Source organism: Lutzomyia longipalpis, chromosome 1, assembly GCF_024334085.1.
Source record: "Lutzomyia longipalpis isolate SR_M1_2022 chromosome 1, ASM2433408v1".
NCBI classification, from domain to species: Eukaryota; Metazoa; Arthropoda; class Insecta; order Diptera; family Psychodidae; genus Lutzomyia; species Lutzomyia longipalpis.
In genome coordinates, this window is record NC_074707.1 from 2,772,816 (window position 1) to 2,798,614 (window position 25,799).

The window sequence follows — 25,799 nt, forward strand, 5'->3', positions numbered from 1 at the left end:
AGCGCCATCGTGCTTTTTTGAAACTTAACTGCGGTTATCACGAAATTCTTCGACAATGAGCAATGAAAGAAAATTGAAATTTAATAAGAAGTTCGTCACTTGACACTGCAAATATCGTATTTACCTCTGAGAAATTCGATACGGCATTCATTGTGGCAAGAAACTTCGTCGTTCCATCTCTAAATTCAAATATTTTAATAATTTTATTTACATTCCTTTTCTAACATTGGGTGAAATTCACTAGTCAGGCAGTCTTAAGGTTTCTTAAGTTTTCTTAAGATACAATTAAATTTTCTTGAAAAAAAAAAGTTTTCTTAAGCGAAACTTAAAATTTCTTAAGTTTTCTTAATATGTTTTAGGATTTCTAAAGATTTTTAAATAATTTTATTAATTCAAGAAAAACTCAAGATTTTTTAAAGTATTTTTAAGTGAAATTTAAGCTTTCTTAAGTTAGGCTGAATTAGGCTAAATGCATATTATTTTTTTTAAGATTACTACGCATTTCGATGCCCTAAAACGATCAGGAAAAATTTTCAAGAAATCCTTACTTTCGCTTAAGAAAATTTAAGAAATTCTTTTAAAAATTTTAAAAATCTTAAGAAGTCTTGCTTAAATAAAACTTAAGACATGTTTAGGAATATTTAAAAAAAAATCTTAAGACTGTCTAACTTGTGAATTTCACTCATTAACTCTTTGAAAAGAAGATTCCAAAAAAGTGTACTGGAAAGCCCCTCAAACTACACAAAATTTTCTACTGAAGCTCACATTCTGAAGTTTGATTTTTTGTACTAAACGTTCGAAAAAGAATGTGAAAAAATCATATCTTTATAGCCGCCATAAAGTATAAGACGCGTGTTTCAAATATAAAATATAAATAGAAACAAACCTCCCTCACTTCTCTATTGATTTAAAATAAATTCAATATGTAATTAAAATAAAAATTTCTTGCACCAGACACGCATATTTTATATCAAGAGCGATATCGTAATGTTATCTTTATGTCGTTACGTAAAACATTGACAAGAAAAAGGCATAATAAACAACAAGCGTTGATTAGAAGAAAAAAAAGGTAAAGACGCCGCTCTGTATTGACATGGATTTTTTTTGCGCAAAAATTAATACATACGCAGCATAATTTGCAGGGTAATCTATCAAACCTATGCCTAATTAAACACATTAAATGGAAAGTCTCTGTCTCAGTCTATGTATATATTTATAGAAGGCATAATCACGGAAATCCAAATAAATCTATTTATACGAAAATGCAATTTACACTCGTGAACATTTTTCTCTTTATTTTTTTTTTCTTCTTATAAAGATGCTCTCAGATACGGAGTTGCTGCAAGTGGATTATCAGAACGTGAGGAGTGCCACTTCGACACCAATTTACGCCGGCTACACCAAGGTCCACTGTAGGGAGCAATAAAAGGGCGAATAAAGTGCATTCAAATTGGATGGGTGTTTGTTTTCTCCCAACAAGATGCTCCAGCACGCAGTCTCCCTCAAATATCAAATAAATTCCCCATGTGGTTGCTCCTCCACAGAGCTACGCGCTACACAGCGTGGACAGTGTGTTATAAGAACTCTCGCTATGTGTTCGTTATATCAAAGCAGAAGTCGACCGCGTCTTGGCAAGGAGGATATAACAGTATGAATTGTAAAGAGAACGCCAGTTTGCTTTTATCAGTCGACGAGCACCATCTAAATTGTTACTAAAAAGACAGTGCACTGAGCCCTCGGGTAGAAAAAGAAAATTGTAGCATTTCGTGATCTTAAACTGTATGACTCAAGCATAATTCCTCACATACTTTTTCCCAACAATATGCGGGACTTATATGGATTACAATGAACTTAATTAACCAGACTTAATTACACCGAAAAGACAAGAAGAAGTTGTTCCAGAAACATAATTGAATTTTTGTGAAATAGTGTATTTAACATAGTTCTATCTGTGTCAATTTGTGATTCTTCTTTCCTGTAAGTATGACAATAATTTAAGTTCAAAAAAGGGAATTTTGAAATGCTTTACTTTATCTTTAAAAAAAATTAAAGTGCCTTTGTGTATTGGAAAGAGATAATGCAAAATATTTTGTATAGGAAGTTCGCGATAGGAGTGCTTTTTGTGCCGATATTCAATTTGCGCATGAGACATTTGAGATAGACTTCGCCGAAATTAATTAAATGATCCAGACGTCTGCTCACAGAGATTATATTTTAATAAAATAAGAGGGGTAACAAGGAAAAACATAAACGGTGGCAGTTATAAATACAACAAAAAATATTTGAATTAAAAATACCCCATGGGGAGAATTTTTTTGATTGTAATTATCTTAATTCATTAAGAAAGTCATGTAGATTATATAGCAAGAGAGCTTTTGTAGGTATAGCTCAAGTTTAATTTTTTTCCTTTAATCAAATCTTTAATTCTCAAGAAAAGCATCCCGTAGAGTCACAGAAGACGCTAAGATATATAATTTGATTAAGACCACATTCTTCATTGGGCAAGATTAATCTACATTTTAATATAAATAATGAGTACTCACGGATCCTTCATCAATCACAATTCGGCATTTTTTGCAAATAATATAAAAGTTAATCCGTCTGAAAAACTTGTTTGCGATTTTTTTTACGAATTTAATGCTAAAAGAAAAATTGAAGTCCATTAAAATTGTCTTAAGAAGGACGAAAAACTTCTTTTTAATCAGAAGCAGAATAAAATCCACGAATGCTAATAAAATATTCTATTAAGGTGCAAAATGCAAAGGGAAATGATATCACACAATAAATTGCTCAAGTTGCAGCAATAATTGTGATGTATCTTATTACCTACATAAGATAATCCTTTCAAGAATCTCTGTTTCCGCTCATATTACGAATTGCAAGACTTCTTGCGAAATGTTGAGCAAATTAATATGACTATGAGCAAAAACCCTTGCCATTCTGTATCATCTTAACGTGCGTTTTTATCACTAAAGTGGCTAAACCACATTTTAATAATACCAAAGAGTTGCATAGAAGCATAATAAAACCTATGACAGCATGGAGTAAAATACAAGATAATTTTTTTTGAGACAAAGGGACTTGCTGGTGTGTTAGAAAATTATGTCTTACATGTCGTACATAATGTGGGGACAAGCATTAACCCTCGTGACACTCACAACCTTTCTCTTAATCTAATTTCAGGGCCATCAATGGATTCTGTGCATTCTTCCCCCAACACATGAGATTATCAAATAACTTCGTTTGGGGCCTAATAGGATACCATGTAGGGTGATGATGTTTCATATTTCCAACTAAGACATTGCTGCTTCTTTTCAACAATGTTGTCACCAACTATTGCCGTGGATGTTATTATTTGTTTCCTCTGTGAGTATTCCAGATACATAAAATGCATAAATTAGGTGAATTTTCTTTTGTCATCATCATTTAAACAAGAGAAAATGGTCCGCCTACGAAAACAATTTTGTAATTGGCATTTATGAGGATAGTTCATATAGACAGGAAGGAATTTGTCTGGGGAGAATCATGTAAAATCACACCAACACGTAATCAAGATTTAAATAATCACTCCAAAGTGCGAGAGTTTACACAGATGAAGTACGCTGTGATATTTTGCGCGACATGAAAATCGTGGTTTGTTGTTAATTGAATAACAAAAGATGGTTCCAGAATTAAGATTTATGTGATGTTTCGTACAGATTCTCCACAATACTCAGAAGTTTTAAACATTGAGGATTCAAAGAATATTTTGAGAAAATGATTAATTCTAAAATAAATGAATATTTAAGATTAGAAAATTAAAAGAAAGTGATTGGCTAGATTATTATTATCATGATTGTGATAGTGGGCATCAAAGGCAAAAAAAATCATATCTTATCATTTGAAATTCTTCAAGATTTCTCAAAAAAAAATCTTTATCTCTATTTGAAAATAATTCCACCGTTTAATCTTTGTACCAGTAAGGTTGAAAATATTCAATCGATTTCCTACAATTTTACTCAATGTTTCGAAGAAAAATATTATAAAGATTCTTCTTACAAAAAGCTTGAATTTTTCTTCTTAATATTTCTCAATATTAACGTGAAATCAGGTGAATAATATCCAAAAAAAAATTATGAATTGCATCGCCATGAAATCATAAAAAAAGAACTTCTTTGAACGAAGGAAAAAAAATCTTATTCACCTCAACTGATCCTAGTCACCCCCTTGTTCTAGTTTATCACATCACTTCATCGATAAAGAATATTCTAAAATAATTGCAGGCTTTCAGCAAAATGGCAAAAGGCGACCTTTCCCTTCGCATTGCAATATATTTTATTGAAATTTATGATATGTATGTACGTTACCTACAAAATATATGTATAGCATCTTGAATCTCGATCATAATCACAACCACAATGCCTTCTTGTGCTACACATAAAATAAAAAGGAAAACTCACAAAATAAAGTTGATAAATTGAATGTACATAAATATCATGCAATAAATAAGGTTGCAATTAATCGTCCACTGCAATTTTGCTGTCGGACAAAATTTTCAAAAGAAAAAGACTCTCCATCGTTTAATGTACAAGTTATGCTACACACACATAGTTAATATGATAAATTGCTAGTAATAAATATTTTAGCCAAAGTGCAACATAATTTCCCCCGCAATACCATTAATTCATAATATATACAAGTAAATTGATAAATGTTTTGCCAGCTTTGAGATGAAAGAGCCATTCAAAATATTAAAACATCCGGTATCGATTGGGGATGCTTAAGTGGACATCAATAGATAAATAACTTATTTATACTTTCACATCCAACTTTTATACGGCAATTTGCTTTTCAATCACACAAAAGCATTCCATTGTGGATGCAATTTGTAGCAATTGCCATACAAGATGTGATAAGAGACCAACTCCTAATAAGTAAAGAGATTCACATTGAAAAGTTTCACATTTAATAAATCTCAATGTGTCTCTACAAAATGCACTTAATGGACTTGAATGCATTTACCATGGGAGAGTATAGTGTAAAGAAAATATTGAATTAGTGATTATTGATAGCTATTGAAAATGTATTTACCGCCTAACTCTGATGGACAAAGAGATGTAATAAAATTTCCCGCCATTAATACAGATCTCTACTAAAGTGATGAACTATAAAATGGGGGTGAATTGGATCACGCACACGTGCTCGAAACTGATGAGTGGGTCAAATGATTTTGAATGCAATAGAATAATTTCTTTTATCTCTGCTTTCCCTTAAATCTGATGCGAATTTGTTTATGATCTTAAAGCTCTTTTACGTCTTCTGCAGACTAAACTTAATTCTACGTTTCATATTATTTTTTTAAAGCTCATAAATCAAATAAAAAAATTCTATATTTGCTGAACTTAGACTAAATTAATTAATTTAGGAAAAAGCTAAGCTGCTGCGTCAAAGAATATCTTTCACTGCTTTCTCAGAATTTTTTATTTCCTTGATTTGAGAGGTTTTATCTGGTAATCACCAGCTATAAGATAAACTGCTGATAACCAGATAAATCTCCTGCTAATGTACTTAAACATCTAGATAAACACAATTTTCAATTTTCTCTCCAATGATTTTATTTTGAATAATTTTTAAATCATAAATAGAGTTCTTTCCAGTCAATCACCCCCTTTTTCGTGTTTTTGTGTACTCTAAAAATTCACCTGTGTATATAATAAATTAACCTGACCAAGTTACTTCTGAAATTCCTTATCAATTCCATTATCAGTTCTCTTCTACTAGAAAATTATTGGAATTACACGTCTACACAGCTTAGTTGATAAAGAAAAGTCGCGTATATCACATTTCCCTCTCTCAGACTTAATAAAGCTCTGTTGAAGAAGCTTCATCACTTTTAAAAACAAAAACATGAAAAGCTTTCAAAAGGGAAAAGCCTTGAAATACATATTAAAATTTTGCAATTTAATATCCTGCGGTTTGATATATTTTTACCACAACACAGAGATACTTTAGAGCTCATTTACAGAGATTTTCAGGCAAATATAGAATTGCGGTTTGTGCATATATAGCAGCAATGATGCAATGCAATTAATCTTCTGTGAGTGATGAAATTAATTAAAGTACCTATGCAGTACCTTTTGCATTACATTCAAATGTAGTGAAATGTCGCACATTTCCTCATTGCGCCGAAATGGAAGCGCACGTCGTCACACCACGTGGATACGGTTAAAATGTTAATCAAAGAGCTGGTATACAGCGTGTTTCATAAGTTAACAACATATATTCGAAATAAAAATATATCTAATCTAACGTGTCGTATGATATTGCACACAGTGAAAACTTATGTAAAACATCAACCAATAAAACTACACAGAAAAATTTTTGCGGTGTTGGTATCCAGGTACGTACTACTCATGCGGTGGTAGCCACATTAAAAACACATATTAAGCCTTGCGATGAATGCGCATTCCTAAGCACGGGCCTGGTATGCCTGGCAGAGAACGACATAAGTCTTCCAAAATTACAAACATTTATTTCATTTTCTGTATGTACTTTGTGTCAGTTCATTGAAGAGTACAGACTGTGTTAGAGGCTTTTAAGTTGACGTGAATAAATAGTTTGTATGGTGAAGGTGTGAGATTTTCTGCAAAGAAAATTTTATGAGAAGTGCACATTGTGAATCGAATGTTGCACTTAAGAGCCTGAGAGTGAGAGCATTTATTTGGAAGGAAAGCGGGGAAAGCCCAAAGAAAGCACTACCACACACAGTTCCACCATACAGAAACAAATTGATTATTAGATTTCGTATCTACTCTCGTGAACTCACATACTCACAAAAAAAAAGAAATTCGCTGTCTAATCCAATCATTTATATAATTTTAAAGCAATGACTGTCGTTTTTTCGCAAATTTATCTAGATGGAAGTTTAGTCAATTAAATGTTGCAACAGCAACTTCTCTGGAGTTTCTTTTGTGCCAAAGTGTGATTTTTGCCACAAACATGCATTGCTTCAAGCAAGTCATCTATTTTACTGCAGCTGACAATGCAACAGTTTGATGCCTAAGACGCTCCTTCGTAAAGAATAAAGTTTAACATCTTTATGCAGAAACAAGTGATTCTTTCTTGTGCATCTTACACCAAAGCACAACATAAAAGTATTTGTATTACTATAGTAAAACGAACAAATTAAAGAGAACTTCCTCAATAAATTAGAAATCGCGAGCGGTAGAATGTCTGTGAACTATTTCTTTTCAAGTCCATATACAGTATTCAGAATAGAAATGTTAAAAGAAAAATTTAAACAAATACCAAAGACTCATAAAGCATTAGCAGGTAAGAAAATATTTTGAAGAAGATTTATGCAACATAAAAACATTTTTTTTATTTATTATATATTTTTTATGTAAACGAGCATGACCATTAATGAGTCATTTGCTGAGGCAAATAGGGGAAATTGCCGTAATTCGACCCTGTATCTTAGCCAATGATTTAAATTAGAATGGTAGATTTTAAATATCTTGAAGACCTTATGAAGAGGCAATAAAACTCTCGAAACGTCTTATGAAAAAACTGCTTTCGTTTCCTCTCAAACCTAAGAAATTTAATTATTCTACAATATGCTCTTTTATCTTTCAAAAAAATTATTGTTATTTAAACATTTTTTTTAAATTTATGGTGTACTAAAAACTAACGAATAATTAATTTTTTTTAATGTTTCATGATGCGTCATCTCTTTAAAGCTTAATTTGTTATTAAGAAGAAACCGTAAAGAATAACAATAAAAATATTCTTTTAATATTTCTTCTGGATATATAATTTTGAGCTTACTAATCCTAATCAATTTAATTTCATCAGCCATTGTATTTTCTGGTCAATGTAATTCAATTAATCGACTCGTCTATGGAAGAATGACTTCATTTAAATACTTATTGAAAGCTTGATATAATTTGCATAATTAATATTTTTTATTGTTTTAACAAAGAAAAGTTAAAGAAAGAATAAAACATGACGTCCAAATCGGTCTTATTTCATACTTTTTTTACCCATTGGAACCTGAATTATGAGGTAGCGTAGTTTAAAGTAATTCTAGCAAGTAATAAAAATGAGAAAATGACCCGCGTTTTATGAGCGAGCACGTTTCAGGTCATAAAATACCTTTATCCATTTAAGGATTTTTTTAAACTCTTCATTATATTTTTTATTTCAAAAATAAAGTCAAATCAAAAACCAAAAAGATTAGATTTAGTTCTTCCCTTACTATAATTAAGAAAAAATGATTTTTCTTTTCAGTTGCTGCATGGTTCGCTGTGATTGAATGTGGATGGTTTCCCCACAAGCAAAGAGAGTTCCTATGCAAGGATCCATCATTATCCTTTAAATACAATGGAGATACTGTAACAGCAACAGTTCTGATCTTGTCTACATTTCTACCATTCTTCGTTGTAAGTTTGAATTTTAAAAATATATTTAATTTCAATTATTAAATTAATTTTTTTTCTTCCAGTTATGGGTAACTGAAGCAATTTTTGCTAAGCCCACAAGTTTGAAGCTTTCACGCACGAGAACATCACTAAAGAGAGCATTCTATTGGTTTAAAAAATACTACGTGGGAATTTTAATGAATTTAGCTCTAGTTGAAACACTGAAAGTCGTTGTTGGAGGTCTCCGTCCTCATTTCTTCTACTCATGCCGTCCCGATGTCATGGATGTATGCATGCCCGGGTAAGTTCGAGTCTTTTATTCTTAGAAAAAATTTTCCTGATTTTTTAATTTTTTTTTAGGGAAATAATTTTTCGGTACGCATGCAAGAATACCGAACCAAGTTATGCTTTCATACGTGACACACAGAAATCCTTCCCATCTGGACATTCATCGGTATCCTTTCACGTGGCCATTTTCTTAGTTTGGTACTTCCAGAAGAGGATTCCAAAGCTTAAATGCTTCCTCCTTATTCCATTTCTTCAAACTCTCTGCTTCTCGTGGGCGTGCTTCTGCTCAATGTCACGGATAACAGATCATCGACATCATTGGTACGATGTCCTAGCAGGAGTATGTTTAGGGATGCTTTTTGGATTTTTTTGTGTGAGTATTTGGTGATTGCTTTAACAATTCTCCTAATTTAGAATCTAATTTTTGGGAAGATTTTAAAGAATTAATTTTCGTTTTCTTTCTAACGAATTTTTCATTTCTTTTTCTTTTTTCAGTGCAAAACATCTTGCAATAACTTCAAAGGCTGTCGAACTTCCCCAAATCTCGACGCAACAATCCAAAATGGAGTAATTTCAAGGAATTCTTATAAGGATCGAGAGGAGACATCCCTAAATGCAGTATAGTAGAAAGACACCCTAACGATATTGTCTGTGATATTAAAACTGTATTAGTATTTTTCCAAATTGAAACCACAAAGTTTAGTTGATTTTAACATTCAGCTTAGAAGCCTCTAATTTCAATTCATGGTTCGTCCTTTTATGTTCAAGATTATCTATTTTAATTAACTTTATTCTAAAAAAAGTTCTAAAACTTTTTAAGGAAAATCAAGAAAATTATTTAAAAACCGTTTAAAAGACTTTTAATGCAGGAAGACTCCTTTAAAGATTTCGAACATAAATGGACTTGAACTACCAGTAGTATTATGCTTTAAAAAATATACAAGTATAAATAGTTTAATCAAAGGCAGGTCAAGGCAGTGTCTTGAGTTTAATTTCCTACAAGAAAAAAATTCTCAAGAAATCATCAAAAAAAATCACAAAGAATTGCAAAAAATGTTGCAGACGCGGAGATGGTTAATAAAGTGAGAAAAAAATGCATTATTTAGATAAAACATCTTGGATTATTATTTACTGCACGAGCTGAATAATGTGAAGAGGAAAATTAAACAATAGTCCCCCATAGGGTCTCTTCTTTTCTTTCAAGCTGTTTTTGGATCTTATCGCGCTCGTAAAGCACATTCCCGATCGGCCCTTCGCATTCTTCAAGTATACTTCCACGCTGAAGGTTCACGCGCGCCACAAATAATTACAAATTCTGTCGCCATGGATTGTATTTGCAGTGAGTATATACTTGTAGAGTTTATTTTGTGCAAAAAAGTGACTAATACAAATACTTTTAGAATTCTTAATATGGGAATTTCTTCGGCAAATAATGAGGCGTAGATAGTATTGCAAGAAAATCGTGCAGAATAATGCATTCTGCGAAAGAATCAGTCAAGGCAATAATCTAGGTCAAGTATTAAACACCAAAGTAATACAGCTGTGTCGTCCAAAATTTGAACATGTCTTTTGTTGAAGTATAAGACATGCGAGACATTAAGAAAATCTAATTGAAACTCGATAGTTTTATTGTTCGCGCAGAGCGTCAAATTAATGTGACAAAGAATATTTTTGAATAATATTTTAGGAAACCAGCTTTATAAAAACTTGCTGAAGTATATAAAATATAGGGAAGTGTGGGACATTTTTGCGCAGTTGTTGAACAAAAGTATGTACATATAAATCCATTAAGCTACAGAGTCAATATTTCACATACACTGCTAGTAAAAAGTTTCCATTTGAGCACAAATTGAGGATTTTTTATTAAAGATTTCAATTGATTTATTGCATCAATTTTAATTAATCATTTTGGCGGAATAGGCCCTTTATTTTCCTATCATGGGTTTACTAAAAAGTTTGCCTAAAACCACATGTCCGATTTTGATAAATCTACCAATTTTGGAATGTTAATTACCTTTCACTGCCCACTGAGAAGCAAGATCTTGAGGTAAAAAATTGTATAGACTCACTAAAATAATTTTTAAAAATCATGGCTTGAATAATTTTTAGAAGAATCTATTAATTTTGGAAATGAAAGAAATATTTCTTTCTAAACCTAGTCCAATCGCTAAAATCGGTCGACTTAGTCGGAATAATAAATCTGAAATTTGTATTAAAAAATTTTCAATTTTAACTCATATGGAAACTTTTATAGGTAGTGCATACATAATATTTTCATAAATGTCATAGATTTTAGAAATACATGTCAACAAACAAATACATATGTTAAATACTTACATAATTAATGAGGCTCAAAATAACTTTTAAAAAAAAAAGCTTAAAAGCTTCAGAACCGTGCAGGTGTAACACAACAAGCAAAAAGCACTTCAAATATTTTTTTCTTCTTAAATAAAATGCGGCTTTTAATATTTTTTATTGTCAAGCAATTATCACTCCTACCGTTTACGTGATTTGCTTTTAAATTAAGGAATAACTAAATGCAAATCTTGAAGATAGAGTGACAAGAAGCTTGTTATTTTCATCGCACGTTTTGCTCCTTGAATGTTATCGCTGTATTAATTAGTTTTTTTTTCTGAAGATATATTAATTTGTAACAAGATGAATATTTTTTTTTCACATCAATTGGGCTTCTGGGTATACCTACCAACATATGTTTAATAATAATGGAGCTCTCAGCAAACACACTCTCACATGCCCTTATCAACGAGCTTCAATATAAGTATATATGATAATTTCATAGAGCGTTTTATAAATATCTCGTTTCTGTGAGTGTAACAAGGGGACGGCATTTGTGATCAACTAAATACTATATACAAAGTTGATGAGAAAAAAGTAAAATCAGTCCTCACAAAGCCACTTTAATGTGAACATCTCGATTTTGTACGGCAAAGAGCAGTGAAATAATTCTGACATTTTCCACATTTATATTTTCACTATCTCATTTGCCACTTATCAGCCGTGACATGGGGTGAAATTGAGGCGAGAGCTTTTTATATTTATATGTAAATCTCTTGTATGTGCTTAAAGGATTTTTTTTACCACGTGTGTGACGTTGAGTGATTAAATTTAAAAAGAAATAAAGACAAGACAACAGAAAAGTGGGAAAATTGTATTAGATTTTTTCTTAATTTGTAAAATATTTTTCCACCCAACTTGGTAGCGATATTGTCTTTTGGTCTGAAGAAGATATAAAGATCGGAGTGCTCCAGAGATTATACTCACAGCAGTGCTATATACCGTGTTGAACAATAAATTAAGTGAAATTTACAGCCATCATAACATTTAATGAGTGTTTAAGTGTATATTTGATCAAGAAATCGTATTATCAGCCAAATTGTCACAGTTTCTGTAAATAGGCGTATAATACTGCAATTTTCGAGGATAGAGGTTCTTCATTGTAAGCGATAAACATACGGATTTAGTCACAGAAAGCCATCCACGTAGATCGCGCTCATAACGTTTTGGACTCTCTAACTCACTCCCCCGCTTTCAACGAGCTTTCTTGTACTTAATTCAATTTAAAAAAAAAAGTAAAATTGAAGAAGAAAATCAGGTACTGAGTGTTATGCACTGAGCATAATGGAAAGGAATGATTCGCGAGAGGAGGAATCCCTTCGGCCTTTGCAAGGTAATTCATGTGAAAGACGCAGCAGATGTGATAAAATTTTAAGATAAATCTTCCACAGTTGTTTAAATTTAGATATAATAAGATTTCCCCCACAAGCTGTTTGTGCAGAAATTCTATTTATATTTCACCCTCACTTATTGTTCTCCCAAATTCATTTTATATATCATTGTATCTTTTAGATGGATTCACGCTTAAATTCCCAACGAATTGGCGCAAAACTAAATCATGGTCTGGACCACGAAAAGTCATCCGGTTGCTTATTCTTGGAATTCTCGTGCCTGGAATACTAATCTCCGTTCCCATATATTTAAGGTGAGCTTTACACCAATTTGTAGAAACTTTAACATACCTACGAGCTATTAAGGAGCTTTTAAATATTCATTTAAAGCTCAGTTTTAATGGGTATTTAAAGAAATTCCTGCAAATCACTGAATAAATTTAATTAGGATTGTTTTGAATCCTTTTAATTCATTAGAAAATTTTGAATACGAGAACTGTGAAAATTTCTGTAGATGAGACAGGAGCTAATAAAGCCAGTCAATGTTTTAGGATAAATTCAAAGTATTTTCTTGTGAGATTAAGATTGATCCTATAAGAATTTACTTAATTGGTTCTCATCACAAAATCACTTCTAACTTTTTTACTCGCTAACCGATTTTCACAAATAAAAAAACTCTGAAAGCTACACTCCTCCTCTTTCCAAAGAATCCAAGATGATCAAAATCGGTCAAGGCGTTGATTTTTGGTAGTCAATTTAGTAGACCCCGGCAGAAAATGCCATTTTCTCTTCAATCGGTTGTTAAAAGTTAACCCTTCATCCGATTTTGGTCATTCTGGCAGTCTTGGAAAGGGGATGAATGTAGCTTTCAAGGAAAACAAAGATAGGGAAAATTTTTCAGAGAAAAAATATTTTAAAAAATTTTTCTGATAAAATATTTATACTGAAGGTCTTTGCATTATTTCTGTCGAGGGACTGTAAACGATTTTCCTTTGTCACGTCAACAAATTTAATTTTTAGAGCTCTTCCTAAATCTTCACCCGGCGTCCTTGGCCCCGCTCTTCCCTATTGAGGCTATAGAGTAAGAGAATAAATAAATAGTACGACGGAATTTCTTGAATCAAAAAAATGTTAATTAAACTGCAGAATCGACATAAATATGCTCACTGATTAAAATTATTTACAAATTCAAATTAATCTTTTAACGTATTTTGGCCGTGAATAAACAGATATTATTTCTTCCTGATTTTCAAGGAGATAAAAAAATGTATTAAAACATATTGATTCATTCTGGAAAAATATAAAACATCCCATTTAGGAAATTACAAATAAAAATTAAATTAATATTTCGCATAATATCGCCCTTTGTTGTAAAGTGAATGGAGACTTTATTTGAGTGATCTAATCATTTATTTGGAGTTAGTAAACATTTTTTGTGTATTTTGCACATTTCCTTATGGGAAGAATTTTCCATTCGTCTCCAATCTCTGTTATATAATTTTAAATAGTTTCTATATAATTTTGCCGCTCCTCGTAAAAGCCTTATCGCGGATTCGTCTGGGAAAAGCTATTTATTCTGTCTATTATTATATAGTTTTTAGATTATAAATCAATGTAAATATCGTTTTAGGTATCGAGTATATGATGCTCAACTGTATCCACTAGGAATTTCCGATATGCGACTGATTGACAGCAAAGTCTCAACAACGTGGTGCCAGGTAATTGGCTATAGAAGGATTATTTTTTAATAAATTCTTTTCTCAAACATTTTGCGTTAACTTGCAGAGACAAATTGTAAAGGCCAACATATCCTTCAATGCATTTCTTATGCCAAATTTACCAACAATCTCCAAAGAACGTCTACCCGTCCACATGACCCGGCATCTCCTACTCGATGATGACATGAAAGAATATTGGGGATTTTATCTTCTAAAAGGATCCACTGTTACAGTTTCCAGTTGTTCGAGGTATGATAAAAATAAGTCAATTTATCGCGACTCTGTATGCACAATGATTACGTGGGACGTTATTTTGCAGTTTTCTCAGCTTGTAAAATTTATTACACGCTGTACCTGTAGGTAGTTGTCTCATTAGAGATGCTAAAGTCGCGTGAACTCATTAGCCTTAATTAAATAATAGCGGTCATTGAATTTAATTGTCTCCTTTGAGAAACTTAATTCTATTTCTCGAAATTCTTGAAGGAAAATTTTAAACTAATTTTCATTAACATTATGATTCTCACGCTGTGAGCCGTAAAACTCATATTAATGATTTTTTATATTCTCTGCGGTACCGAAAAATGTCTGTTAATAATTATATCGTCATGATAGTCTCGATTTTATTGCGACCATGTATCTTTTGAGTGTTTAATTACTCCCCATAACTGATAGCGCGTGCACTGAGCGAACACTCATTGCGCAGAAAATCATCTCTGATAGCCATGGTCAAATCTATATTAATTAGAATTTTTGGTAGTAATTCATTCCCACATTTTCAGATGGCCCGGAGCATCACTTATTCTAATTAGAGGTCATAGGCATCTCCATGAGTGCGCCTATATTGGTGATGATTCGTCTGAAGAGGAGGATGAACTTCGAGAAATTGAATTGGAGAAAGAAAAGAAGGAAGTGAGTTAAATATTTTATAATTTTCAATTTTTTTAAGAGAAGAAGGAATTCAATTTCTAAAAAAAAAATATCTTTTAATTTTTTTTAGAAAGAAGCCGAAGATGGGCAATCAAACCGCGTGGACTTGTTAAAACGATCAAAGCCTGAGATCGCATTCTTAGACCCCGTGGCACAAGAAAATGCCAATAAACAGGTACAAAAAGGCAATAGAAAGGCATCTCCGGAGACAGTTGAAGATTCCGATATCACAGCAAAAGAAATGAAAGAATTGTTGAGTCAACTTGTCTCCAAGTCTGAAAAGGCCAAAGCCAGCAAGGCAACAGAAAACATTCGATCGCCCGAAAATAGAAAGAACAACGAAGATTTGGAGAGAATTTCTGCAAACAGAGAAATCATGGATCGCGCTCAAATGGCCAATGAAAGAGAAAAAGAAATATATCAAAGCCATTTATCAGGAGTGAATGAAGAAAAAGTCCAGACATCATCGGAGGTGTTTGATGAATTGCTTCACAAACTCCGAAATATGGGCATGCGGGGACGGAAGATTCTGCGGGAGCTCCAGACGGAATTGATTGAAAAAGTTGGTGATCAAGTATCAACGAGTGATATCAAATTGGCCTTCAGCGGCCCTAGAGGCAGCAAGGTCACGGTCAATAAATCAAATGGAACCCACGAGGAGGAATTTGAGAAGCTTCTCAGAAGACGTCGTGATATCATCTTCAGGGCGGCATTTGGGGATGATCTCTCGCAAGATGACGAGGAGAAGAATTCCGCCATGGAAGAGGGTTTTGTCCCAGATGGGCATGCAGACCACCATTTCATCCTGAATGAGACTACTCTCAATGATAAATCAAATTCGGAATTTTGGTCTTCATTCTCATCGAGTGAGGAAGCTCTGCTCAATTGTGCTGGATTGATCTTAAGTCTACCTCTGACCCCACATCGTGATTGCGATAGAAGAAAATCTGAGGATAAATTAAATAGGGCCAGCTATGCCAATACCATCACCTACACGTAAGGACCTCAAAACTTTACAAAAGAATTAATTAAATTAACTAAATTTTCCCCATTTAGAGTTCCTCGGACAGGGTACTACTTCTTCGTTTATAGCAGTGAAAATGAAGTTCAAACCAACTACATTCGCGTTGGTTTTGAACTCCACAAAGTCGTGTACAACGTCACCCAACCGATGGCAGTTTGCAATCAAACAACCGAACAATGTTCCCTCCCACTGGATTTCCTGAGCAATGAAAAAGTCGTCCTGGAATTGCCATTAAAGGATAAATCCGCTCCGACGAATGAAGAGTACGTTTTTGTGTCTGAATGTGAACCAAGAACAGCAATTTACCTTCTCTGTGTCCTTTCCGTGCCCTTCTTCATCCTCCTCTTTGCTTTCCAGTAAAATTTGACTCGCTTTTTTTGCTCAAGATTCTGTACCTGAATTTATGTACTAATCAACTTATCCCAAATCCAGACTAAAACCGATTTTACCGACTTTACGTTACAACAAATAAAAATCTTCCACACAGTTCATTCTTAAATAAATCAAAAAGTCTTTAATGAACTTGTTGAAGTGAACTGTAAACTGTGAAATAGACATAACTACCTATATTTTAATAAAAATGTGATTAATATTTTATTAAGAGTTAACTTTAAGGATTTTTTCGTTTTTGATTAAAAATTAAAATTATGTTGAAGAAAAATGATTTTTTTATGTTTAAAATTATATTCTAAAAAGTTTTGTTTTGTTTCAAAAAAAAAAAACATTAAAGGGTCGGATTTAAATAACCGTCCTGCCCTCATAGCTACCCTCCAAAACGTATGACTAATTTTTAGTTCAAATTTAAAATTTATTCAAATCGGATCCGTTAGAATTCAGGTTCTAGATTATTATACATATTATAGATTTTTTAAACATTGACTATACAGGAACAAAAAAATTAGACATAATAAAAAATAGAAATAAATACTTGTCCGATTTAGATAAGTTTTCATTCAGTTTGTTTAAAAATTTGGATTTATTCAAATCGGTTAGTCAGTTTCATTTTTTTACGTTTATTTTTTCAGGAAAGGTTGTTTAAAATTCAATCAAAATCGGTTAAATAAAACAAATTTATCATCAAATTCCTGATTTAAAACGTTTTTAGGGTAGTGTATGAAGAGTTTTTGTGTTTCTAGGTGTTTAAATAAAACAGTTATATAAGATAAATTACTTACAAATAAACCAATATTTTTACCAACAAAACTAACGAGAATTTTCCAAGGAGAAAAGCCGTGCAAGTAAGTTCTATGTTGAGAGAACTTTAAGCAAATATTGATAAATCTTATCGTGATACAGCTTCGCCAAGTTTATTAGTTCAATTTTTTCCCTTGAGAAAATTTAATAAAACGGAACTTGTTGTCACCCAAAATCATAAAATCATAAAGCTAATCAAATATTTGAGACAGTTATCGTTCTAGTTTTAGTTTAAGTGAAAGAATCTTGAGCATACAAAGTTTAAACAACAAAAAATATGGCTGTAATTTCTATAATATTCTCAAGTTTTATTAATTTGAATTATAAGAGTTCTTACGAAATGTATGTAAATATGATTTTCCAGAAAAGTTTTTTGTGGTAATTTTTTGAAAATTTAATATTTTGAAAAAAACAAATATCAAAATAATCTGGAATATTCTTTATAAATTGTTTAAAAAAACAAAATTATTTCTTATTTTACAATATTCGTACATTTAATAAAAGATTTTTTTTATGTTAAAATCAAAATGAAGGCGGAGCATCTTTCAAATGCAAAGTTTTCTTTTTTTCAACAAGTTGATTTTTTTAGAATAAGAAAATTCAGACAGTGCTAAAAAAATTTAAGAATAATCTTATCATTTGAATGTGCTGTAAGACTACAAAATAGCATCACAAAAGACTGGTATTTGTTACAAAAAGAGTTGTGAATAAAGTTTATTTTACTAAAAAAAATAATTTACAATTTTTTACAAATTCTTAAAAAAGCCAAAAAAAAATCCCTGATTTTTCTTAAATTTCTAAGCTGCGGCAGTATATTGAAAATGATCAATTCTCTGCTTAGAAGCGATGAGAAAGACCAAGTCCAACGTTGTAGTTGGGCCTTGATGTTCCGAAGGGTCCTCCAAAGTGGCGCTGGTAGGATCCATGGGCATCCACAGAAGTCATCCCATTGGGGCTCCTGTAGAGATTGGCGCGTCCTTCAGCACCAATTGTTGTTCCAAAACGATGCTGATGCTGTGCACTGACTGAGGCTGATCCTCTGGGTCCTGTGTAGTCGAGCCCACCGCCAATAGTTGTGGGTCCAGTTGGGTGCCAATTGCGAGAGACACTGCCATGCCCATCGAGACGATGTCCATTGTTCTCAAACAGTGTGCCACGAGCTCCAACGGTTCCCTGGACACCTCCAGGATTTCCAGGAGTTACTCCACCGAAGATTGTCTGACGCCTGACGCGTTGTTTGGCCAATGGCAGAGGCAGAATGTACATGGGTTCCACAGCAACATCCCACGGAGAGAGCTCCTCAACTGCATCCTCCAGTTCGACAGGATACTCAAAGGAGTAAGCACAGGATACAGCCACACAGGCCAACAGGATTGCAACTTTCACTGATGAGATCATTTTCACTTGAGATTCTTTGGGATTTATTAAAAATTCTTCTGACTGGGAATTTCTCACTTCTTCTAGCTTTGAATGCTGGATGTGAACTTATGCTCAATGTACCAGATCTTTCAGCTTATATACTCAAATGTCCGGCTGCAAATTCAACCAATCAGTTAGATTGCAAAAAATGCTGCAATCAAAGAAAAATCCCCTCAAGTTGAGATCTTCGCCTGAATTATTATCAAAAGCAGGGAATCACCGCGCTTGGGGATTCCACAGAATGGCAATCAGCCCATGTGCTACGATCATCGAGAATACACACGATCATCCCTCGACGAAAGATTTCCTCTCCGCGTGGGAAATACAAATTCACTTTCATGTCTATCGCAATGAGAGTGAAATGACCTCATCTTCTCGCGCCACGCGCGTGCAGCAAAAAATAAAGTATCTTGAGTTTGAGAAAAAAAAATTGGCATAGAATCATTAAGGTGAATGACTGTGATGTTTTTTTTTTTGCAAATAGCAGCGGTATGTAATTAATTGTTTTACATATTTTTGAATTATTCAGAAAATTCTTTAAGAAAAGAAGCATAAAACGAAAGAGGCATGAGAATTAGAAGAAGTATAAATTCTCTTGGAGTTTTGGAGTTTTAGGCTTATATTTCAAAGCTTATTTTAGTTGAAATTTGAACTTTTTTTATATAGTAAAATCTTCAAAAATGTTCGAAGTTCTAGATAAGCCGGGGATTTTTTGAGCGTTCTTTTATGTAACTGACCAAACTGGGCAAATTAGAACTTGAGCAGAGCATAAAACAATATGTTTTTCTTTTAAGGAATATTCAATTTTCTAATAATTTTTAAATCCTTTCAAGGTCATTTTCTTAAAAAGACTTTAAAGTAAAAAAAATATTTTCCGGACTTTATTATTAATTTAGTTTCTTATTATCTTTTTATTGATAAGAAGATTCTCCCATCAATAGAAAATTATATACATAAAATGAAGTAAATACTTTTTTTTAATCTACAAATAATTTCTTCTTTTTTTTTAACCAAATAAATTTTTTTTATGTTCTAAAAGAAATATTTTATTAATCATATGAAAAATTCTCCTCATTAAAAGAATAACTTTCTTATCAAAAGTTTTTTTTCTCTTAAATTATTTAATGTGTATCAAGAAACCTAGAAAACTTGCCCCAGACTCCCCTACCTATAACCGTTGCTCTTTTGCTATAAATTTGAATCAATTCCAACATTCCGTCTGAAGTAAATTGCCGTCGAATCAACCACAAAAATTCTCAAACTTCATTCATGTTTAGATTTTTTTCCTCTCATGTGTTTTCTTCCAAAATGATAACATTTACTCTTCTAACAATTTTGGCATTTTTATTAAATTTATTAAGTAATGTGAGTTATTGCTACGCAAAAGAAAATCCCTGTCTTACGGTATCACTGCTAAACTCTGGATATCATAGGTTTGACTTTGATAAATAAATTATGAGAAAATTGGAAATTTATTAAAATTAATTTAAAAATATATATTTTTCAGAGAATTGCTGTATCAATTAGACTTCGGGGGGAGATTTAAAAAATCTACTCAATGTGATATTGTCATTGTTCAAACTCTTCATCAAGGGGTGTACGTGAGGGGTGATCAATTGGCAGAAATAAAAAGGCATCATTTGGTAAGAAGAACATATTTTATAAAGATTTCTTTATGGAATAAATAACAACAAAATAATTTTAATTCAAAGTATTTAATAGAGATATATGGGGCAAATTTAGACCGTTTAGAATGAACTTGATACCACCTAGAATCCTGATGCTTCCTTAATTTATTTATTTATTAATTTTAATTTTTATTATTTAAAAATTAATCAGAAACTAGCTTATGAGATCTCAAGAATGAAGAATTTGGTAAAAAATCTGTTTTTTAAAGAAATTTTACGTTATTCTGAATATTTCTAAATATTTCCGGGAATTTCAATTTTATAGTCTGGTGAGAGTTAAAATACAAAATCAAAATGACTTTAAATATATCTTTAAAGTAAATTTTATTCTGGATTATTTTGACTCACGAAATATTTAAAAAATTACTCAAGATTCTGTTCTTAACTTAACTATGTTCTTAACCAAGAATTAAGTATTTCAGCAATAACTGATAAAACTTTTTTTTTAACGAGATTTAACCGCTTTAACCCAGATTTCTTTGTTAATTTTGAGCACCTTAAAATTACATAAATTCTAGAAAGAACTTATTAAGTGAAATTTTAAGAATTTGCATTAAATTAACTTTCAACAGATTAAATTTCTAATTATTTAGAGAATGATGTAACGTATCCTAAATTTTCCTTTATTTAAGAATACGAATTATTGTAAAAATAATCTTAAGGTCGATTTTGATAAAAATCTTTTCTTCGTTGTTCTATAACAGAAAAAACAAAAGAATTTGTAGTTCCACAATACAGCCAAAAAGATTTTTGAAGAGCTCTTAAAAAGTAATTTTCCTTCAAAAACACGATTAAATAAATTAATAATTTGTAAAAGATTTATCCCAGAATACCAAAAATCTTATAACTGACGAATTTTAAGAAAAAAGAAAACATTCTTATCAGAATCTCTGATTTCCTCATGTAGAAAAATTCCTACATTCCTGTTCATGTGGACATTGAGGCCCCAGCTGAAATATCATCATCATTCACTCTCTATTTGTACACAAAGAGTTATGATAAAGCTGTCATTCGACTACCAATTCATTTCCGCTACCACTACCCGAGTTCTCTAACGAGGTATGCCTTCATTTTATCTTCCAAAATTATTTAAAAAAAAATTAAATATTTTTTAAATAACTTTAAGCTTCGCCAACGTTCCAATGTATGAGCCCTCAATTTATACGAGTTGCCCTGGCAGGAACTACGAAGGGGAAGCAAGTCAATCATACTACTTTCCCTGCAGCAATGCTACACAAGTGATTGATTACGACCAAGAAGAACTGAGTGGAGTGTCCGTTTGCACGTGGTTCGATCTCAAATGTAAAGTATTTTCCAGGGGGGTAGCAACGGTGTCTGTTCCCCTGGGGAATCTCAACATGAACATTGTTGTCGTAGTTATCACAACGGCAACCGTTTGGAGTGCTTGTGGATACATTATCTTTGCAATTGCTAGAAAAACCAAAAATTGAAAGAAAAATAAAAAAAATCCATTAATTAAGCCTTCTCTTTATTGCTCTTTTGCTGCTCTTTATTAACAATTGGTGGTGCTGGGTTATCCTTGCTGTAGTTCCACGGTTGTATATCACCTTTTCCCATGATTATGAAGAGCGTATTGCCGATGAATTTAAGACCTGCTGCTACGAAGAAAACAATTTGCCACTCGGAGGCATTTTTGTGATCATTTAGAACAGCTCCAGCAAAGAGGGGTGCAATGAGGGATGCTCCTGTTCCGGCAAAATTGGATATTCCCATAAGGATTCCCGCATGAATGGGCGAGAGATCCAAATGATTGAGAAGGTAGCCAAACATGGCACCAGAACTCAATCCCACGCTAAATATAAGCAGGACAATGGCTGATATTGGTTGATCTCGTGGCAGAAGAGCAAGGATGACGAGCATCAATCCCGAACCGTATGTTCCGATTGAATTGAAGAATTTTCGTGAATTTCCAATTGACAAATATTTGTGATTTATCACAAAATCCGAAAGGGAGCTAAACACGAAAGATGTGAGCCATTTTACAAAGTACGGCAAGGCTGATAGAAGGGCGCTCTGAAGACGAAAATAAGGATTTTTGTAAGAAATCAAATTGAAAGAGATAAGAAAAAAAACAGTCCACTCACCTCTTTCATATCGTAATTCAGAACATTCTTTATATAAGTCGGTACTTGAGTTGTCATTGTTCCACTATTCCAACTCCCAACGAAATGTGCAATGATAAGAGCATAGACACATGCTGATGAAAAAACGCTCTTCCACGGAGTTTTTATTTTCTATTAAATTAAAAAAATAATAATTTAAGGGGGGTCTCTTGGGCAAATTGTTGGAATTTACATATTTTTAATGTTTTCATTTTTCTTGGGGTTTTTCTTAAACTTGATTTTCCGATGTTGATTACATTTAAAGACTTATTATTGAAGAGTAAGAAAATCACTTTTCGCCATCTTCTGATTTTCCGACTTTTCCACAGAACTTCCCTAAAATACAAATGTAGGTTTTTCTCAGGATCTACTTCATGGATTTTGATGGGGTAAAAAGCAAATAGAAGAGGAAGCATCAACGAGCAATGTACCGGAACAGATTTTGGAATTTCGACTTTGAAGCTGAGAAAAGTATAAAAATATTCTTGTGCATTTTTCAATAGCTTCTGAATGGAAATTCCAAAATTCGTTCCGGTACATTTTTCATTGATGTTTCCTCCTTCATTTGCTTTTTACCCCATCAAAATCCATCCAGTAGATCCTGAGAAAAACCTACCTTTACGCTTTGAGGAAAATCACAAAATGGCGTCGTACCTAAGATGGCGGAATCTTAATCTTCAATAATAAGTCTTTAAATGTGGCCAACACAGGTAAACCAAGTTTAAGATAAACCCCAAGAAAAATAAAAACAATAAAAACAGAATTTTAAAGGATTCTTTACCCTGATTAAGCGGACAGCCGTCACCTGTCCTAGGCACGTTTGAATGTAGCACTTTTCAGTTGAGGAAATGTAGAGACTTTCCTCAGGTGAGCTACTCCCAGTAAAGAAATACAACACAGCCCAGAAGAAACCAATTGAACCGGAAATATAGTAGATCCCTGGCCATCCAACTGCGGAAACAGCAATCAATCCACTCGTGGCTGTCGTGACGACATTCCCAAGGAAACCACCAGCGTAGACGAAACCAGCTAAACGACTCCTCTCACTCGGAGGTACCCAAACGGACAGGAGGGTATGCAGGCAGGGATTGAAGCATCCCTGGAAGAGTCCTTGAAGCATTCGCAGTGCACAAACAAGCCCCCAACCACCAATTTCTGCCCCAGTTGGGATCAGAACACAGGCAAGGGAGCTCCCCACTGTAGCACACAGCAACACCGTTTTAGCACCAAATCTCCGTGCAAGAAGCCCCGCGGGAAGGATACTGATCAAATACCCCCAGAAGAAACTACTGAGAATATAGGATTGCGTCGATGGGGTCCAATCGTACTCGGGAAAATCCGGATTAGCCGCTTGGGCATCCGTCATTGCCACAATAGCAATGGGAGTATTACTCCTCAAGCCATGATTCACATTTGAAAGGATAAAAAGGAGGAAACACTGAAAGTGTCGAACTCCAATAAGATTTTTGGGTTTTGGAACTTTGTCCAATGTTAAGGCCTCCGTAGCACTCATAATACTGACTCGAGACAGCGTGAAAGTTTCTCCTAAAATCCCATTCTCAAATCACAATGATTAAGCAACCCTCCACACTTTATTCTATGTGCTGTGATAAAGCTCTCATCCAAATACTCAATTGGCGAATATATTGTGAACTATACATATACTATTGCCTTTGGGGGAATATAGATAAAATTGATAACGGAAGAAGCCGTGTAAGATGTTTCTTCTTTTTTTTACCGGTCAATTGCCTTGTCAACCATAATTAGAGATTTTGCGTGTGGATTATCAGAGAGATTAAAATGTCATAGACCTCCTCTCTCACACATTGTATGTACGTACATAATCTCCTTTTGATCTTTATAGATTTTTGGAGATTTATTGAAGTATTGTCTGTAGAATTCAATAAAAAAAGTGAGTGTTTTCTTTATGTTAAAAAAAGTCCTCACGCACTATTTTTTTGCGGGGCTTTCTCAATTGAATGGTGGGGGTATATAGTAAAGATTTATGTGATAAAAATTGAGAACAAGAAAAGTTTGATATGAGGGAGTATTTTCTCACGTATTCACAAGACGCACGTGTCGTCCTCATCAACATTTTCTTTTACTTTTCTCAGAGTTTTCTTATCCCCAATTTTTGCCACAATGCAAAGGAGGTTATGCATTTTAACACTCCCTTCGAATAATATGCAAATTAGATTTGCAAAATATTTTAGAAGATCACAAAACATTCAAGAAAAACCTATTTTAATTTTTTAATGTGATTCATTGAAAAATAAGTCAGAAGAATCAGGTGAAAATTATGGAAAACGAATTCTTTTTTTTTGTGCATAAACTGCGTAAAGCATATGCTTTAGAGCACCAATCGACAAACTCTTTCAATTTTCCTTTAACAAATGAACCCTTTCCATTTGAATAAAAAGAAATGATTTGAAAATGTTTTCAATGAAGCATTGATGCATTTGCATTATGAGTGGAAATAATGAGGTCGTGATTTATGTATTTTTGGTCAAATCTTAACCAAATCCTAATCATTTACCTCTCTGGCAAATCTGTCCAGCTGTTCTAGAATATTATATTTGAATGTACATTTTTGTTCTTTTAATCATGAAGCATATGCTTTAGAACTCTAATCGACGAGATCTTTCAATTTTCCTTTAATAAACGATCCAATTTAATTTAAATAAAAAATTGAAAAATTCATCAGAGGCACTGATGCATTTGCTTCATAAACAAAAAAAGCAAAATTAGCGAATAATATGACACTGAGCTATATGCATTATTATTTATGTTAATTATAATCAATTGTTCTCTTTTACCTTGATGTAAATATATTTCCGATTTTTCCAAAATATTTCATTTGTTTTCACATTCTTGTCCTTTTGTACATAAAGCATATGCTTCAGAGCTTTAATCCACAAGTTTTACTTTAATTTTCTGTCCATAATTGTGAAAAAAACGTTTTGAAAAAAATCATAAATGAAGCACTGACGCATTTGCTTCAAGAGCAGAGAAGCAAAAAATGAGATACGATGGGGGCGTGTCTTATGCATTTTTGAGTAAATCTTCTGTTTTTTTTTTGTGAAAATAATTTTTGACTTTTTCCTGTTGTTTTTTGGATCTCTATGCTAATTTTTGTGCATAGTTTACGTTCAAATTCTCAATTAACTAATGGTAGCAGTAAAATGAATAAACTCCTTTCAGCACACCTCATACACTTTACACAGAAAATTATTCTTCTGGCCAAAGAAAATCTCAGAATTTCCTTTGAAGTAACAATTCCAAAGACTTTCCCTGATGTTTATTAAAATAAGATCATAACTTCTCAAATCAATT

At 32.8% G+C, this 25,799-nt stretch overlaps 7 protein-coding genes across 9 annotated transcripts in view; 3 read left to right on the forward strand and 4 right to left on the reverse strand.

The window, feature by feature from the left end:
• LOC129786413 (calcium-transporting ATPase sarcoplasmic/endoplasmic reticulum type) overlaps window positions 1-25,799 on the reverse strand; it is a 642,650-nt gene that overhangs the window by 322,868 nt on the left and 293,983 nt on the right. The window lies entirely within an intron of this gene.
• LOC129786498 (3'(2'),5'-bisphosphate nucleotidase 1) overlaps window positions 1-25,799 on the reverse strand; it is a 1,077,868-nt gene that overhangs the window by 297,021 nt on the left and 755,048 nt on the right. The window lies entirely within an intron of this gene.
• Window positions 1,665-9,867, forward strand: LOC129786506 (phospholipid phosphatase homolog 1.2 homolog). Of its 2 annotated transcripts, XM_055821590.1 has the most exons (6): window positions 1,665-1,977; window positions 3,184-3,366; window positions 8,269-8,420; window positions 8,483-8,700; window positions 8,760-9,060; window positions 9,183-9,799. In XM_055821590.1, exons 2-6 carry the CDS (start codon window positions 3,321-3,323, stop codon window positions 9,309-9,311), a joined length of 846 nt encoding a protein of 281 aa, XP_055677565.1. In that variant the 5' UTR covers window positions 1,665-1,977; window positions 3,184-3,320; the 3' UTR covers window positions 9,312-9,799. The 2 variants fall into 2 exon arrangements, with proteins under 2 accessions (XP_055677565.1, XP_055677564.1); XM_055821589.1 differs by lacking the exons at window positions 1,665-1,977; window positions 3,184-3,366 and adding an exon at window positions 6,535-7,311 and having other exon boundaries at window positions 9,183-9,867.
• LOC129786449 (uncharacterized) lies at window positions 9,886-17,971 on the forward strand. 2 transcript variants are annotated; one of them, XM_055821492.1, is made up of 7 exons: window positions 9,886-10,026; window positions 12,555-12,687; window positions 14,004-14,091; window positions 14,159-14,340; window positions 14,871-15,000; window positions 15,089-16,014; window positions 16,075-17,971. In XM_055821492.1, exons 1-7 carry the CDS (start codon window positions 10,011-10,013, stop codon window positions 16,400-16,402), a joined length of 1,803 nt encoding a protein of 600 aa, XP_055677467.1. In that variant the 5' UTR covers window positions 9,886-10,010; the 3' UTR covers window positions 16,403-17,971. The 2 variants fall into 2 exon arrangements, with proteins under 2 accessions (XP_055677467.1, XP_055677466.1); XM_055821491.1 differs by lacking the exon at window positions 9,886-10,026 and adding an exon at window positions 11,489-12,375.
• On the reverse strand, window positions 17,922-18,735 carry LOC129786523 (attacin-B-like). The gene has a single exon (XM_055821612.1). The coding sequence runs from the start codon at window positions 18,632-18,634 to the stop codon at window positions 18,074-18,076; it is 561 nt and encodes a 186-aa protein (XP_055677587.1). The 5' UTR covers window positions 18,635-18,735; the 3' UTR covers window positions 17,922-18,073.
• LOC129786510 (phosphatidylinositol-glycan biosynthesis class X protein) lies at window positions 19,931-21,823 on the forward strand. Its single transcript, XM_055821595.1, has 4 exons — window positions 19,931-20,088; window positions 20,163-20,298; window positions 21,251-21,402; window positions 21,470-21,823. The coding sequence occupies exons 1-4, from the start codon at window positions 19,964-19,966 to the stop codon at window positions 21,792-21,794; spliced, it is 738 nt and encodes a 245-aa protein (XP_055677570.1). The 5' UTR covers window positions 19,931-19,963; the 3' UTR covers window positions 21,795-21,823.
• On the reverse strand, window positions 21,820-23,979 carry LOC129786827 (putative inorganic phosphate cotransporter). Its single transcript, XM_055822071.1, has 3 exons — window positions 23,248-23,979; window positions 22,449-22,598; window positions 21,820-22,377 (listed from the first exon to the last, which is right to left on the reverse strand). Exons 1-3 carry the CDS (start codon window positions 23,977-23,979, stop codon window positions 21,820-21,822), a joined length of 1,440 nt encoding a protein of 479 aa, XP_055678046.1.

Coding starts and splice junctions, on each gene's coding strand:
- LOC129786449 (XM_055821491.1), top strand. CDS start 12,327: ATGGAAAGGAATGATTCGCGAGAGGAGGAATCCCTTCGGCCTTTGCAA. Junction 14,092..14,158: donor TCTCAACAACGTGGTGCCAG/GTAATTGGCTAT, acceptor GTTAACTTGCAG/AGACAAATTGTAAAGGCCAA. Junction 15,001..15,088: donor TGGAGAAAGAAAAGAAGGAA/GTGAGTTAAATA, acceptor AATTTTTTTTAG/AAAGAAGCCGAAGATGGGCA.
- LOC129786510 (XM_055821595.1), top strand. CDS start 19,964: ATGATAACATTTACTCTTCTAACAATTTTGGCATTTTTATTAAATTTA. Junction 20,089..20,162: donor CTAAACTCTGGATATCATAG/GTTTGACTTTGA, acceptor TATATTTTTCAG/AGAATTGCTGTATCAATTAG. Junction 20,299..21,250: donor AAATAAAAAGGCATCATTTG/GTAAGAAGAACA, acceptor TTCCTCATGTAG/AAAAATTCCTACATTCCTGT.
- LOC129786506 (XM_055821589.1), top strand. CDS start 7,209: ATGTCTGTGAACTATTTCTTTTCAAGTCCATATACAGTATTCAGAATA. Junction 8,421..8,482: donor CATTTCTACCATTCTTCGTT/GTAAGTTTGAAT, acceptor TTTTTCTTCCAG/TTATGGGTAACTGAAGCAAT. Junction 8,701..8,759: donor ATGGATGTATGCATGCCCGG/GTAAGTTCGAGT, acceptor ATTTTTTTTTAG/GGAAATAATTTTTCGGTACG.
- LOC129786827 (XM_055822071.1), bottom strand. CDS start 23,979: ATGAGTGCTACGGAGGCCTTAACATTGGACAAAGTTCCAAAACCCAAA. Junction 22,599..23,247: donor CGGCTGTCCGCTTAATCAGG/GTAAAGAATCCT, acceptor TTAATTTAATAG/AAAATAAAAACTCCGTGGAA. Junction 22,378..22,448: donor TGAATTACGATATGAAAGAG/GTGAGTGGACTG, acceptor TTTCGTCTTCAG/AGCGCCCTTCTATCAGCCTT.
- LOC129786523 (XM_055821612.1), bottom strand. CDS start 18,634: ATGATCTCATCAGTGAAAGTTGCAATCCTGTTGGCCTGTGTGGCTGTA.